Consider the following 16,332-nt stretch of genomic DNA (forward strand, 5'->3'; position numbering starts at 1 on the left):
TTTCTCAAAATATCCTGTACAAAGTCAGGAAAGCGAATTTGATAACTTCAAGTTCTTTCTATGTATGTTACATTGTTGTTTGTTTTTGTTGCACTTCAGTGTTTCTGTTGTTCCGTTGTTTTCCTCTTATAGTTGGTGTGTATCCCTCAGTTTTAGTTTGTAACCTGGATTTGGTTTTTTCTCTCAATTGATTGAATTGTATACTACTGTTGTCCTCATTTAAGTCGTTTAAATACAAAGAACAAGTTATCAACATTTGAAACCTATATTTTTGTAATGTTTTATTTCATTTTTGCTAATATGCTTTGTCTTTATGCCTTTATGTGTTTCTTTGATAATATGACATGGCTCTGTACTTATACATCCCGTTTTTGTGTTTTTGTGCCAATGTTTGTTTACATATTTGTTTCATGTAATAGCGATTAAGATAATAACACAATGTTGACTGCTGTATCCCTAATTTTGACAGTTTTACCTGTTATATCTGTTTGTTTTGTTCACATATCGTTGGCAAAATAATGAAATTTTATGCGAATGTCATACAAAATACAGCTTATGGAATTTGTAAACAAAGTACATATTGCCATGGAAATTGCAATTTATTGAAATTATTACATTTTCCAAAAATAACACCATCATATAAAACCATAAACGAGACTAGTTTGCTTTTATACGTTTAATTAAAACATATTTTTGTCATAATAGTTTGCTTTTATACGTTTAATTAAAACATATTTTTGTCATTATAGAATAACATATAAATTATCACCTAAGGAGAAACGGTTGTTCAAAATTCGGTCCAGAGATCACCCCAAGTTTTTGGTAGGGTTCGTGTTGCTTAGTCTTTAGTTTTCTATATTGTGTCTTGTGTACTATCATTTGTCTGTTGGTCTTTTTCTTTGTTAGCCATTGCGATGTCAGTTTATTTTCGATCTTTGAATTTGACTATTCCTCTGGTATCTTTCGCCCTCTCGTTCAAAATTGAAATCAGCACTTTATGAGTTTCATATATAGTCCAGTCGATTTGTGCAGATTTTTTACAAAATTGCTCAGTTTGTGGTAAAATCATGAAATTTGGCATAGTAGTAGTATATGTCATGGGCAACATTTTAAGCTATGAACCCACTCTGAAAGTCGAAATTGGCGGAGGCGGCGGCCATTTCTAAAATGGCGGACGTTTGATCTCTATAAATTGATAAAATAAATCATGAACATGATATTAGAGAAGATATTGACATGAAACCTGGTAAATAGAATGACAGTGCTGATAACAATTGTCTTGTTGAACAAATGTTTTGAAAATGTTACCCATATTGAATGGCGGCCATCTTGAAAAATCTTTATTTTTTTTATCCAAAATAGGTAGAACTCCCAAGTCATAAATCGATAAAAATAAATATCTTGGGTCTTTAATTGTTTTCCTTTCGCTCAATTTGAAACAGTTGCATGAATGCTATGGACTCCAGTAGCACTCCAGAATCACAGGGCAAAATAGATCAAAATATTCAAACAAATGTTCAGATCTCAAAATATTTCATCAGTAAAAGTGAAAACATACTTCTGATGTTGCAGATAAGTTGCCAATTGAAAGAAAACAATAAGCAACCAGACACTGTAAAGTGGCACTGGATCAACAAAATCAATGACTGCAGTGTATTTTTTCTGTGGTGATGTAATTGAAGATCGCCATGATGCATCGACATTTATAATCTTCAAAACTTGGGCATGACTGTGCACCTGTACTACAAGACAATGTTCTCTTAGACAAAGTAAGTGCTGGAGATGTCAAATCACTAGTATCCTGCTTAATGATTGATAAAACATGACAGCATAGCCAATATGCAGGATAAACGATACAGAAAGAAAGCCAGGAGTCTTTCATTTTTGGAGTTTTGTTTTCCAAAATAATAAAATACATTGACGGCACACGGTCAGGGGCAGATATTGAACCAATCTCCAAGCTTAAAGATCACGCTAAATTGTACAGTAAACGCATTGAACAACTTGGAGTTATCATGAAATAAAGAACTGATACAACGCATCTTACAAAATTGAAATGTAGCTGCCATAGGATATCTGCAGACATACAAGCAAAGTAAATTATTTCTCTAGATTTTAAACGATTGTATTCATGAAGTTCTGATACAGACCTCATAGTAAAAGGGTGAAAATGAAGGCATCACCATAGCCATAGCAGGCAAAATATATATGCTTGATAGTAAGAATAGTTTTTCAGAGATACTCAATAACAGCTGTCAACACGAATCAGCTCAACAGACATAAGTTTCCCTAGTAAGAATGGTACAGGTTGGCCAAACATCGAGTCCGGTAATTTCGTTGAGTGGCAGACAACACTTACCATTTTTCATCTAGTTCAAGTGTTCAACTTGTCGTCGAACTGAACTGCATTTTATCAGTTCTCAGATAGAGAGTAACATGTCTCAATGTTTGTGGAACTGATCCATTTTGACATTCTACATTGAATGTCCCTGTAAACCTTTTTATAATACCAAGCCATACTCATCAATTATTCTAGTCACTTTGCCTATGATAAGGCCTTCACCATCACGGCTTTAAGACATGACCTGTTCCAAAACTTCCCACAAATATTCGTTGAAAATAAAAAGAAAGACATTACATGTGTGCTTCCATATCATCTATGGCAGCTAGTATACAATTTTTCAGAAGTGTTGTATTCATCATTTTCTCCATGACAACTCATATTTACTCAAGACGTTTACTGTACAATTTACCGATATCCGCAAATTCAAATATTAAAACAATATCCATCACTGTTTTCTAACATTTGGCAGCCCCATTCCATGGATAACAGATTCCTTTCCTGACTTTCTTCCTGTGTATTTGAATTCTGTCTTACTATAGTATTGCATTGTCGTGCAGTTTTAACCTACATTTAGCATGATATCTGTTCCTGCAATATTAATCTCCAGCACTGAGTCTGGCTACAAGAACAATGGTTAGTAGTTCACCTGAAAGTCACGTACTCTATAGTCGATCATGACTGTCGATGCTTCATGATGATAGTCAGATACCACATCACAAAAAAAAAACTCCCTGCAATCTTGTTCTTGTTGATTCATTACAACTGTGTCTGGTTATTTAACTGGTATTTTCAATCAGTGACTCATCTTGGACTTTTTTCGTTTTCCTGACAAAATATATTTTGGTCTGAAGATTTGTTTTGACATGATAAGTACCTTTTACCTTGTGATTCTGGAGTGTTACTCCCAATTTATGGCCTTGATCAACTTGGAACAGTTGTATGCTTACAAAAAAAATGACTGATTACCAGCTCAAATTTCTGCTCTTTTTGTATTTGCTTGGCATTTCGTTATTCTTTCAGTCTATTTATAAAAAAGAAGATTGCCAATGAGACAACTATCCACAAAAGACCAAAATGACACAGACATTAACAACTATAGGTCACCGTACGGCCTTCAACCATGAGCAAAGCCCATACCGCATAGTCAGCTATAAAAGGCCCCGAATGGACAATGTAAAACAATTCAAAGTAGAAAACTAACGGCCTTATTTATGGAAAAAAATGAACCGAAAAACAAATATGTATTTGTTCATTTGATTTTTCAGCTCCAGTAATTTCAATACCTACATATTTTTCCTTTTTGTCATAGAGCGGTCATAACTTATATTGTATATACGCACTATTTAGTGGTAAAAAGTAACTGCAAGTAAAAGAATTTATGTATTTCTTTAGATACATTTATTTTGTCAACATATGCATGCCTTATTTGAGCACTTGGTGAATGTCCTATATAAATAGCAACAGTCATAAATAAATAATTAGAAAGACTAGTTGTAAATGCATAAAAAAACTTAGTATAAATTCAAATAGCAATTTATAGGATAGCGAATAATGATAAATTGGAAATTTGCATTTTAAAAATGGCCACAATTCAAGATAGACACTAATAATAAAAAAGTCCTCAGTTTATAGTCTTTGTCATTAATTATGAATATACGAAAGGTTATCAAAATTGGTAAAGTAATATATTTTTCATAATTATTTTCATAATTTTTATTAATTTTTTGGAGGCGATTTCAAAATGGCCGCCAAGAGCCGCCATTTTGATTTTCTTAAATGGGTTCATAGCTTTAAATGTTAGTTATGACCTCCACTAACACTCTGCAAAGTTTGATGCTTTTACCACAATCTGTACAATTGTTTCACTAATCGACTGGACTAATATGTCCGAAGTGCAGACATATAACAGTTGATAATCATACATGTGATGTGTTTGGACGTTTGATTTTGCCATTTCATTAGGGACTTTCCGGTTTGAATTTTCCTCAATATTTTGTTATTCAACCTCCTGCTGGATCATAAGAGACAGCAATTTGTATTTTTTTTATTTTGAAATTGTTCATTTTACAACTTACTACAACCGTTATAGCCAATTTATTTTGATTGCAAAGATAATTTTAAGATGCGTAAAGCCCATGCATTTGTCACTAGTAAAATTAACCTGGTCAAATAGGCTAAATTTTTGTTAATGTGATAGACAATTTGGTTCAACAAATATATATTACAATTTGGTTCAACAAAGTTCAATATATGACAATTTCGATTACATTTGTACTCGTATTGTAAATATTCTATGAAATTATTAACGTAGAAGTTGATATGTTGATAAACAACACTAAAATAGATATGCAATTAACTGACACCTTTGAATATAGTTTAGGTACGACTGCGACCAACTTATCTGTGTGGTCTATTTTCCAGACACTTCCTTGTCCTTGTACATGGATAATTACCATCCAATCATTTCCCGCATCGGTGGTAATCTAGATCACATGAATATGCATCACATGAAAATAATGTTTTATTAACCCAATGACATTTGTCCTATATATTGTAATATTGCGCGTTAATAATAGATATAATGATGAAATATGTCAGAGTTATCATCTTCAACAAATATTTAAATTACATAACTTAATAAAGTTTATTCATTACAGAAAATTCTAGGGCAAATTAAGACTAGAAGATGCGTTAAGCCGAAATCGCTTATCTAGGAGGAAATAGTACTTTCAATATATTTTTATTACCTTTCTTGCACTCGAAACACATTATAATCCTGATATCTTTGATATGTTTTAACTAGTTATATTAAAAAACAACATGTATATAGCTTTTTGGTGGAATTAAATTTTTATTTTTTATAGAAACAATTTATTACTTCTCCAAAACCAGAATCAAAAATGTTATTCGAAAATTAATTACCTTTTTTGGTCAAAGTCTTCCAAGAACCAACCACTCCTGAATTAAAAAAATGATCTTCACAAAGAAGTCATCATATTAAAAATGACTGCAAGAAATGGTTTATCTCAACTTTGTTGTCTTATCAATTTCATAGTTGGCAGTTTTGCTATCCATTTTAGTTTTCAGGTGCTCCAGAATGGTAAGCAGATCCTGCTCCACATGTGGCACCCGTCGTGGTGCTAATGTGATAACAAATCCGGTAAATAGTCTAATTCGGTAGGTCACATTCATGAAAGGGAAGGGGATTGTAGTTCCGACGTAAGGAACATATCCGATATCATTTGTGAAACGGTTATTCCATAACAGTCAACCAAATCGTGATGGCGTCCGTAAAATTTACTAAGGGATGCTTTCAACTTCCCCATTTGGAACTCTTGGTTTAATAGCTTCCTTGTGAGCAGCAACCCTCTATCAAGAAAATCATGAGAGGAAATGCAAGCACGGAAATATCGTATCAATTGGGAGATATATACCCCGTATGCAGGTGCTGCTGGAATGTTGCTACTTAGAAATGGAAAGTTCACAATTGAAAGCTGAAATCATCTCTTTTGTCGTAAAGTTTTGCTTACAACCGACCCTCATTGTCAATTTCTAGATGCAAGTCAAACTATGAGGCCAACTTAACTGTATCTGTAGTATCCTTTATCTCTAGTTCGATGGGATAGATGCGTTCCACATAGTCACCATCTTTTGAATTATTTAGTGAAAGAACATCATCTATATAGCGGAAATTAGAATTAAAGGATATCGCTAACTTCTAATCTTTCTTCCTAAGAAGTTCCTGCATGAAGTCAGACTCATAATAATAATAAAGAAACAAGTCGGCAAGTAGAGGGGCACAATTTGTTCCCATTTTTAACAAAGTTGAAAAGCATTGAGGATCCAAAATTCCAAAAAGTTGTGCCAGACTTACAACCTATAGAGTCGTCTTTCAAATTAACATTTATGTCGATCTTGTAGTCTTTTTCATAATAGGGGTTTCAGTTTCTGTCTTAAATCTCGAAAAAAGAGACAAAAAAAACAACAACGTGATAATGAATATCAATTTTTCACCTCAGGGGAATTACTTGTATGACTCTACGTGTAAATCAGGACAACTTCAGCTGTTATTGGTCCAGCTGTTTCGGAGAAGACAAATTTTGAAAAGATTACGATATGGCAATAGTCCGTTTAATCAAATCATCGTCGGTGCTATTATTCAGCCATACTATAGCTAAATGTAGTTGGACATTTTTTAACCTAATTTCAACATTTTCTTCATTACATAAACTTTATATGTAAGATATAAAGATAACCAACACTGCTTCGAATAAGCGATTCAACCCCAAAATGTAAACTTATGTTCTTCTCATATATGTTATGATGGTATGATACTAAACCCCTAATGGGAAGGATTGTGCCTGATATTCATATGATGAAATCATAATCTTTCAATCAGTTTAATTGAAGTCTGGAGCTGGCATGTCAGTTAACTGATAGTAGTCTGTTGTTATTTATATATTATTGTCAATTTGTTTATTTTCTTTGGTTACATCTTCTGACATCAGACTTGGACTTCTCTTGAACTGAATTTTAAATGTGCGTATTGTTATGCGTTTACTTTTCTACATTGGCTAGAGGTATAGGGGGAGGGTTGAGATCTCATAAACATGTTTAACCCCGCTGCATTTTTGCGCCTGTCCCAAGTCAGGAGCCTCTGGTCTTTGTTAGTCTTGTATTATTTTAATTTTAGTTTCTTGTGTACAATTTGGAAATTAGTATGGCGTTCATTATCACTGAACTAGTATATATTTGTTTAGGGGCCAGCTGAAGGACGCCTCCATGTGCGGGAATTTCTCGCTACATTGTAGACATGTTGGTGACCTTCTGCTGTTGTTTTTTCTATGGTCGGGTTGTTGTCTCTTTGACACATTCCTCATTTCCATTCTCAATTTTATTGTTTTACCAAGACTGGAAATACCAAGAATACAATGATTGAAGTTCAAAACTTATTTTGACGGAAATTTGAATTATTCATTTCTAAATAGACATAACCATTGTGCAATTTAGAAGATAATATTATAATAAATATTTACAGATTTCTTGTTCTTCAGTAGAAGTCAAACCCAAGATATTACAGTCTACTTTATATCTTGTTTTTATACATATAGAAATTGAGTGAGTTGAGAATTTGCTTCAAAACTTTTCTTTCTGTACTGCACATTCAAGCAGTGCATCTATATGGACAATAAATCTTCCAAGTAAAATTATTACATAGATTATCTTTATTATCTAGATTTCCTTAAAAACAAGTTTTGCTTATTATAAAACTCTTGATCAAAGAACCAAATTTGGTAAAGTTGAATTTATCTCTAGCTTATAATATTTTGGTTTACTTTTATGAAATGTCATCCATTGTTGCTTGCAATGATCAATATGGTGGCGGTAAAACAGAATCTTGTAACCTCCTGATGAACTGGAGACCTTTGAGTTTTGGTACCCAATTTTATTAATTTTTCTGTGAAGTGTGTCGTTTTTCTTTCTTTTTCGTCTTAAAGTTTTTGTTGGTCCCTTATTACCTTGTATATTTTTTTCATGTTTTTTAAAAAGAGAAAACCAGAGTATTGAGGAACTGACCAATTCTTATGAGTGTTTTTACAATTTATAGGGGTGCTTCAGACCTTATACTGGAATCATTAATGTCCTAAATTTATAAAAACCTTAAAAACTGATATTCAAATAATGCATTTAAAACATTTAGGCACATATAATCTCATTAGAAATTTGGGCAACAGTAGTTAACTGATGTTTAACCACAGAAATCTACTTAGATATGCAAATGAAGTTAAAAATACAACTTGTGGGAATCACAAGAATGCAAAAGTGGTGTCCAAACAGGCACGTGTCTCATACAATAAATGCATCAACTCCATTATACCCACTAAACATTAGTTTGAAAATACTTATGACAAGTATATGTTTCCTCGTTCTTAAAATCCCAATGGAGATTTATAAATATTAGCAGTCAGTGATTTTGGGCAGTTAACTGACATGACAGGCATACATTACAACATTGATAACACTCTTTATTATACCAGATGTATACTCACACTGAAGTCTAACATGCAAATTTAAATAGATATAGGAAGATGTGGTGTGAGTGCCAATGAGACAACTCTCCATCCAAATTACAATTTAAAAAGTAAACCATTATAGGTTAAAGTACGGCCTTCAACACGGAGCCTTGGCTCACACCGAACAACAAGCTATAAAGGGCCCCAAAATTACTAGTGTAAAACCATTCAAACAGGAAAACCAACGGTCTAATCTATATAAACAAAACGAGAAATGAGAAACATGTATATATTACATAAACAAACGACAACTACTGTACATCAGATTCCTGACTTAGGACAGGTGCAAACATTTGCAGCGGGATTAAATGTTTTAATGGATCCAAACCTTCTCCCTTTTTCTGAAACAATAGCATAACATTACAACATAGAAAAACACACGATAAAATATCAATTGGCAGACTTAACTCAATCAAAAAACATATGATTACACAATGAACGAATAAATTTGAAGCTTGTTTTAAATGTTTTATACAATTTAGTCTCAATTAGGTATACCCATACCTATATATTTTTTTTATAGATAAAAACTTTCTCTAATTCTATGAAAATTTATCCCTTTCCAAACCCATTGTATAAAAAAAATTAATCAACGTGCGGTTGCCGATGATCTCAAAAGATCATTGGATGATTTTAAGGGTCATAACCTTTTTAGCTAACTGGTTGAATCAAAATATGCTAACAGGTGTTAATGAAATTGACAAATCGTGCAATATGAAAGGCACTCGAAGGGGATTTTCGTTTAACAAAAAAAAAGAAAATTCATTTTTTAATCATTAGAGAAACAGATTCTTACATAGTTACTCGTGGATTACCTGGCTGAGGCTCAGACTTTTAAATTGATAATTTAACTATCTCAATTGGATAAATCTGATAATCCACTGGTATGAATGTAAGGATCTATATTTATCAAATCTTGGAATGATAGCTACATATAGGAATGATTCTGCATATTCTTGTATTGGTTTCATGTCTTATTTAGCCCCTAAATCCAACATAATTATCTGCATCACATGTTAACTCTGCTTGCTGTTATACACAGCAATCCTGCCATTAATATTACATTATATGATGTGTTGGCTAAGATGAAATAACCAGACAGGTGGTGAGGGGTGGAGAGGAGATGATCAACATCTTCTGATGTTCACAAACCATTAATAAGCAGTAAATAACTTCTAACAGGTTTATTTTTCAGATCTCTAACAATTCAAAATAAAATATCCATAACAATGATTATACATAAAACTTTATTCCATCTTAGACATTGCACTTGTATTATATTTGAATAAGACAGTCCTATATCAAATAACTGAGTTTAAACATTTCTTTCAATGATTGCAGTTTTACAAATTACAAGAACTTTTTCATGGATAAATGTCAAATTTGAAAATATGTTATTTTACTTCATTAAATGAAAACACAAAACCAAAACTAAATAACAAATTAATGATACCAGAAACAAGAATGTGTCCATAGTACACGGATGCCCCACTCGCACTATCATTTTACATGTTCACTGGACCGTGAAATACGGGTCAATACTTTAATTTGGCATTAAAATTAGAAAGATCATATCATAGTTAACATGTGTACTAAGTTTCAAGTTGATTGGACTTCAACTTCATCAAAAACTACCTTGACCAAAAACTTTAACCTGAGCTTCACACTATCTTTTTCTTTGATCAGTGGACCATGAAATTGGGGTCAATACTTTAATTTGACATTAAAATTAGAAAGATCATATCATAGGGAACATGTGTACTAAGTTTCAAATTGATTGGACTTCAACTTCATCAAAAACTACCTCGACCAAAAACTTTAACCTGAAGCGGGCCGAACGAACGGACCAATGAACGAACGGAGGCACAGACCAGAAAACATTATGCCCCTCTACTATCGTAGATGGGGCATAAAAATGCCTCCCATGTTTAATTTCTTCCTTGTTAACTGTTCTAGTACATGGTATCAATAATAAGAGATGTGGAGTATTTGTCAATAAGACAGCAGACCATCGTCACAAATAAAAAGATTAATATACACCTTTTTCCAATAGACAAGTGTTTATATAATGTCAACCTTTAAAGAGACAAATAAATTATTCTGAAATTTATACAATTGTAAGACATTGTGATGCTAATTATGATTGTAAGAACACAGAATTGTAAAAGAAATGTTATAATGTTGTATGGTCTCGTAAATCTATTGATATTTGGTCCAACTGATTCTTTTTATGATATACTTATGTTTCCTAATAATCCCATCCCCAGAATTATTTCACTGTAGATATTTTATGTTTTGTACAGATCCCCACCCCCAGAGTTATTCCATAGTAGATATTTTAACAGTGATTTGTTTCAACAGTTCATGGGACTTGTCCTGTAATTCTGGACTGGAGTCACCAGACATGGCTGACAAGGCATCTTGTACTTTAGACAGAATGTCACTGGATAATATACCATCAACATCTGAAATATAATAAATAACTGTTAATATGGGAATACCATGTCACTTTGATAAAGATCTCATTCTTTTAAATGATGTTTGAAATTATTCAAATGTTTAAAGGCATCATACAAAACAATGATACATATTCTAAATGTCTTCCACCATATGGTTAGAAAGGGGTTAGGACCTTTTGCATCAAAATCTTTTTTTTTATGCTCGGGATTTCAGGATTGGTCCTCTCAGGATCAGGGAATTCTTTTTTTCAAATTTTGGGAGTTCAGGAATTCAATTTCTTGGGATTTCATGTAGAAAACACAATATTTTATTTGAATATTATCAAGACCCCTTTATATAATTTAACTCACCTATGACTTTATTTATAAGTAGTTCTGTTGTACTTAATGCTTCATGTCGTATCACAGTATACTTTATATTACCTGAAACATAAAACATAGTCATTAAAACAAAGTATTTATATACTATGTCCCTTTTGAGTTAAACCTTCTCCAAACAGGTATAATAAAAAACAAAGTGAAACTGTATCCACTTGGGTTAAACCTTCTCCATACAATGTTGAGGTAAAACCTTTTTTTCTTAATCTTGATGACTTGCTGTTTATATTATATTGGTCGATAAAATGATCAAACCCCAAAGGAGTAGGTCAAGTAAGGGCCGATTTTGGCCTCAAATGTCAGGTTCATCGAACAAAAGATTTTGTACACTTTTTAAACACTTAAGTGTCTATTCAAAATTGATTCAATAAGTTTAAGTAAAAGATTTTAACTGATTGAGCCATTAAAAATGCAAGCTTAAATATGAAAAATCTATCCAATATGCCAAAAAAACGTAACTTTCTAGATGGTTTTTGTCAAAAATGAAAGTGGACGCATCCGTGTTCATCCTCAACCTTTATATATGTTATGTATTATCATCAAATACAACTTATATTTCAATATTATGAATGAACACGAATGCGGCCACTTTCATTTTAGACGGAAACTGTCTGAAATTTAACTAAAATGTCCAAATTGTAAAGATTTCAGTAATTTAGCATGACGTAATGATGCTAGTACCCGATATATGTGCACTGTTTTGTCAAAAACTGTCCATTTTTATGTAGCAGAAGCACTCTTCTTTCCAATGAATAACCAAAAGTTTACATTTTAACAATTTTGTAAAACTGCTATATTTTGGGGCCAATAAGGGGTCTTACTGAACCTACTCCTTTCAGCAACTAAATGACATCCAATGGAATTTGATGAGACTGTCAACAAAGTAAGAGGTTTAGTGCTATAAAACCAGGTTTAGTCCACCATTTTCTACAGTTGAAAATGCCTGTACCAAGTCAGGAATATGACAGTTCTTGTTCATTCATTTTTGGTGAGTTTTGTTATTTGATTTTGCCAAGTGATTATGGACTTTCTGATTTGATTTTCTCCTGAAAACTTTCAGTAATTTTGTGATTTTACTTTTTACTAATATGTGCTATGAAATAAATGTAAATAAACAAGGTCAATCTTTAAATACATGACCATACCATGCTATTCCATTCACCTGGAAAGTCTGATCATTGGACACAAAGTAAACAAAATAAATGGATTTTACTGTTTTAAACTACAAATATTCATTAAAATATAAGCTGGTGTTTAATACAAACTTATTCATATCAACTTATATGAATAAAAATTGTCAATCCCATAAAACTGTATGAAAAAACATTATAGCTAAGATATCATACCTAAAGATGGAATCATGGTTTCTAACATTCTGCTTGTTAAACCTTGGACCACAGCTTTATGTAATAATGTTTTATCTTTTTGAAAGATATGGTATCTAAAAAATAACAAAGCATACAGTTATAATAGCATACAGAATGGAAACAGGGAATGTGTCAAAGAGACAACAATGCAGTGAGAAATTCCTAACCAAGAGGTGTGTTCAATGAATTATATTTTTTTCATGATTATATCTGCAATAGTCTATTAATATAGGGGTGTCAATCAACTAGTTTATTTTAACTGCAATATAAGTATAATGTAGACTTGTATATGATTGACTACAGATAGAAGGTCTTTCATATTTTGCCTTCACTTTTTATGCCCCACCTACGATAGTAGAAGGGCATTATGTTTTCTTGTCTGTGCGTCTGTTCGTCCGTCCATCTGTCTGTCCGTCTGTCCGTCCGTCCGTCTGTCCCACTTCAGGTTAAAGTTTTTGGTCAAGGTAGTTTTTGATGAAGTTGAAGTCCAATCGACTTCAAACTTAGTACACATGTTCCCTATGATATGATCTTTCTAATTTTAATGCCAAATTAGAGTTTTTACCCCAATTTCACGGTCCACTGAACCTGGAAAATGATAGTGCAAGTGGGGCATTCATGTACTGAGGACACATTTTTGTTTTTTATGGAAGAATAATAGATTTATATCTAAAATGTATCAACTTATTCTATTGTTAAATATATAAATAGAAGAAGATTTGGCCAGATTACCAGTGAAATAACTCCACCAGACCAAATGAAATAGAAATGAAGAACTATAGGTCTCTGTACAGACTCTTACTATTGAGTTTAATGCTCCTCTTTAAGGTTGCTTTCTCCTTTGAGTTTTTTGCTGTATTTTTTCGATTGTTCTCTCTTTTTGGATTTTTGCTAGTCGTGTTTTTTGCTGCATTCTTTTGGTTGCTTTTTACTTGATGAAATTCCTTTATTAATTGATATTCATGTCAGTGATACATTACAGGAAAGGATAAGGTTATCTTCACCATTTCAACTTCAGACAATAGAAATGTCATTAACTTACCTATCTATCAGTTTAAACAAAGACTTCAGTATTGTCACTTGTATTTTCCATGTGTTATGGAGTAAAGATGTCAACAACAAATCACTAAACTTGGAACCAAATTCATCTGAAATAAATAAAGATAAACAGGAATGCCAAGCCAAATGTTATATATTTAAAGAAGATTCAATTGTCATTTCTGCTCCATTAACTTTCGTTCCTCAATTAGACACATGATTAATAATTGTTCTCTCTTTTATGTTTTGGTTTCTTCAAATAAAGGATGAAATGCATTTCATTATATTTAATGCCTTAAAATCATCACTTACTAAACATATGTTTCCTAGGTAACATACCTTGTGTTGTCACTGTTAAAGGCCAGGACTGCCCTAAAATTTCAAAATAACAATTAAATTTCTTTTGTTTCATTTCTGGTTTTATATCATCATCTTCACCATTTTTGTTTCCTGCCTGAAAATAAAAGACAAGAAATGTAATAGACAAAAGTGGGAGACAAGAGTGATATTTCGATGATTTTTATGGGCTTAACATAAAGTAAAGACAACTATTGGCTCTATGGTCGGGTTGTTGTGGCTTTGACACATTCCCCATTTCCTTTCTCAATTTTATCTATTGGTGACATTTACTTTTTTAGTGTTGCTGGGTTGCTGGTTCCTTAAATTTGTCCATAAATTACAAAAGGTAGCATTTTTAGTAACAAGTAAAACTGCGAGCAAATGCTCACTGATGATACCGCGGCCGAAATATTTTGGTAAACAGGAAGTTGTTGAGTGATGAATCTGAAAATTAATCACAAAGTATGACAGACTTATATTAATCATGAAACCAAATTTCAGAAATCCTTGTCAAATAGTTCGTGAGAAAAATGTGACGAAAATATTCATGAGAAGGACAGACTCATGGATGGATGGACAGACAGAGGTAAAACAGTATACCCCCACATTTTTAAAGCAATACTGCTTGAACAGCAAGGGTATAATAATTATTCCAAGATAAGATAATAAGAATCCTTCACAGTTAGATGGATAAAATATCACTGCGTAAACAGACACAATTCTTATTGATTACCACTGTTTAAGATACAAGAACAGTTGATGACTAAGCAGCCAGAAAAAGAGAATAGTTTTAATAAATATACATGAGAGGAGATTCTGTCTGTAAATTGAATAAAAACATACCTTGGATAAATCAGGTTGGGCAATCTGCCAAATTTCTGAGAATCTGTCTAAGGAGTATTCTTCTAAAATATTTCCTGTACACTTGAGGGCCTCTAGTTTATATTCTAATCTTTCCTTCTTAGATTCTTTCATCATTGAATCAACAACCTGTAAAAATAATTAAAAAAAAAAATTGAAAAAATCATAAACACCAATTCTTTCAAGCTTTCAAGTCTTTAATAAATCAGTTTAAATTCTAAAATACACTACTATTTGCCCAACCATCAGCGGAAACTCATATTTTGATTAATATTTCCTGTATTTACAACAAACAGGAGTTAAAGGTACTACACAAGGAAAATGGTGATCAACTGATTATCTATGGTCTATCAAAAAATTTTGAAACTGAGAAGACTATATTTCTAATCTGTAATTACCACATCAGTTACAGCTGAGGTATGGAAATTATGCAATTAAGATACTCATCACTTTACTAAATATACCAACAATTGATCGAAATAACATCATATAAAACAAAGTGCTGTGACAGAATGAATTATTACATTAAAATCTCTTGTTTTCCTCTGAATTCCCAAATGTGACGTCACAAAAAAAGGTGACCATGCAAGCTGATGAAACATGAAAAACAAGTGAAACTGTGAGCTACTGCTCACTGATGATACCCCCGCCGCAAGTGGATAATATAAATAGTGTAAAAATATGCAAGTGTTCGGTAAACAGGAAGTTGTCTAGTGATGAATCTGAAAACGCATCACACGGTATAGCTGACTTATATAAATCCTGAAACCAAATTTCAGAAATCCTTGTATAGAAGTTCCTGAGAAAAATGTGACGAAAAATATTCATGGGACGGACGGACTGACGGAAGGACAGAGAGGTAAAACAGTATCCCCCCTCTTTTAAAGCGGGGGTATAAAAACCCCACATCCTCTTAAAGAAGGATTAAGTGTGTCTACATAGTGTCCATAAATCATAAGAGAAACACATTCTACCACCTTATCTTGTGCATTATGATATTTCTGCACTATTTATAATTGTTTAATTTTAAATATTCAACACTTGGTAATCCTCACCTATTCTGTTTAAACCAGATGCTCCGCAGGGTGCAGCTTTATACGACCGCAGTGGTTGAACCCTGAACGGTTGGGGCAAGTATGGACACAACATTCAAACTGGATTCAGCTCTAAATTTGGATTGTGATTAAATTGTTGACACAGCACAGGTTTCTGACACAGAATGAATGTGGTCTAATGAACTTAAAATTTGTGCTTTGCCTTTGAGCAATTCACTATGCTGTTGAATGTAAATCCTCTCAAAAAAATGTTTGAAAAATTTTCTTTTTATTTATGAAATTTCAAATGAGAAAAATTGAACCCCCCCCCCCCCCAATTTTGGACCCCGATTTGGACCAACTTGAAAACTGGGCCAATAATCAAAAATCTAAGTACATTTTTAGATTCAGCATATCAAAGAACCCAACCAATTCAAT

The 16,332-nt window shown here is 32.6% G+C and overlaps 1 protein-coding gene across 4 annotated transcripts in view; it reads right to left on the minus strand.

Moving 5' to 3' along the window:
* Positions 1-9,588: 9,588 nt before the first annotated feature.
* Positions 9,589-16,332, minus strand: part of LOC134698063 (proteasome adapter and scaffold protein ECM29-like) — a 73,619-nt gene continuing 66,875 nt past the window's right edge. For all 4 annotated transcript variants that reach the window (XM_063560376.1, XM_063560370.1, XM_063560363.1 and 1 more), the window contains 6 exons: positions 14,843-14,989; positions 14,000-14,114; positions 13,665-13,770; positions 12,602-12,696; positions 11,229-11,300; positions 9,589-10,883 (listed from right to left, as the gene is read on the minus strand). In XM_063560376.1, the coding sequence (XP_063416446.1) occupies positions 10,738-10,883; positions 11,229-11,300; positions 12,602-12,696; positions 13,665-13,770; positions 14,000-14,114; positions 14,843-14,989 (681 nt within the window). In that variant the 3' untranslated portion in view covers positions 9,589-10,737. The remainder of the gene's footprint in view (positions 10,884-11,228; positions 11,301-12,601; positions 12,697-13,664; positions 13,771-13,999; positions 14,115-14,842; positions 14,990-16,332) is intronic.

Source organism: Mytilus trossulus, chromosome 1, assembly GCF_036588685.1.
Source record: "Mytilus trossulus isolate FHL-02 chromosome 1, PNRI_Mtr1.1.1.hap1, whole genome shotgun sequence".
In the NCBI taxonomy this organism is placed as follows: Eukaryota; Metazoa; Mollusca; class Bivalvia; order Mytilida; family Mytilidae; genus Mytilus; species Mytilus trossulus.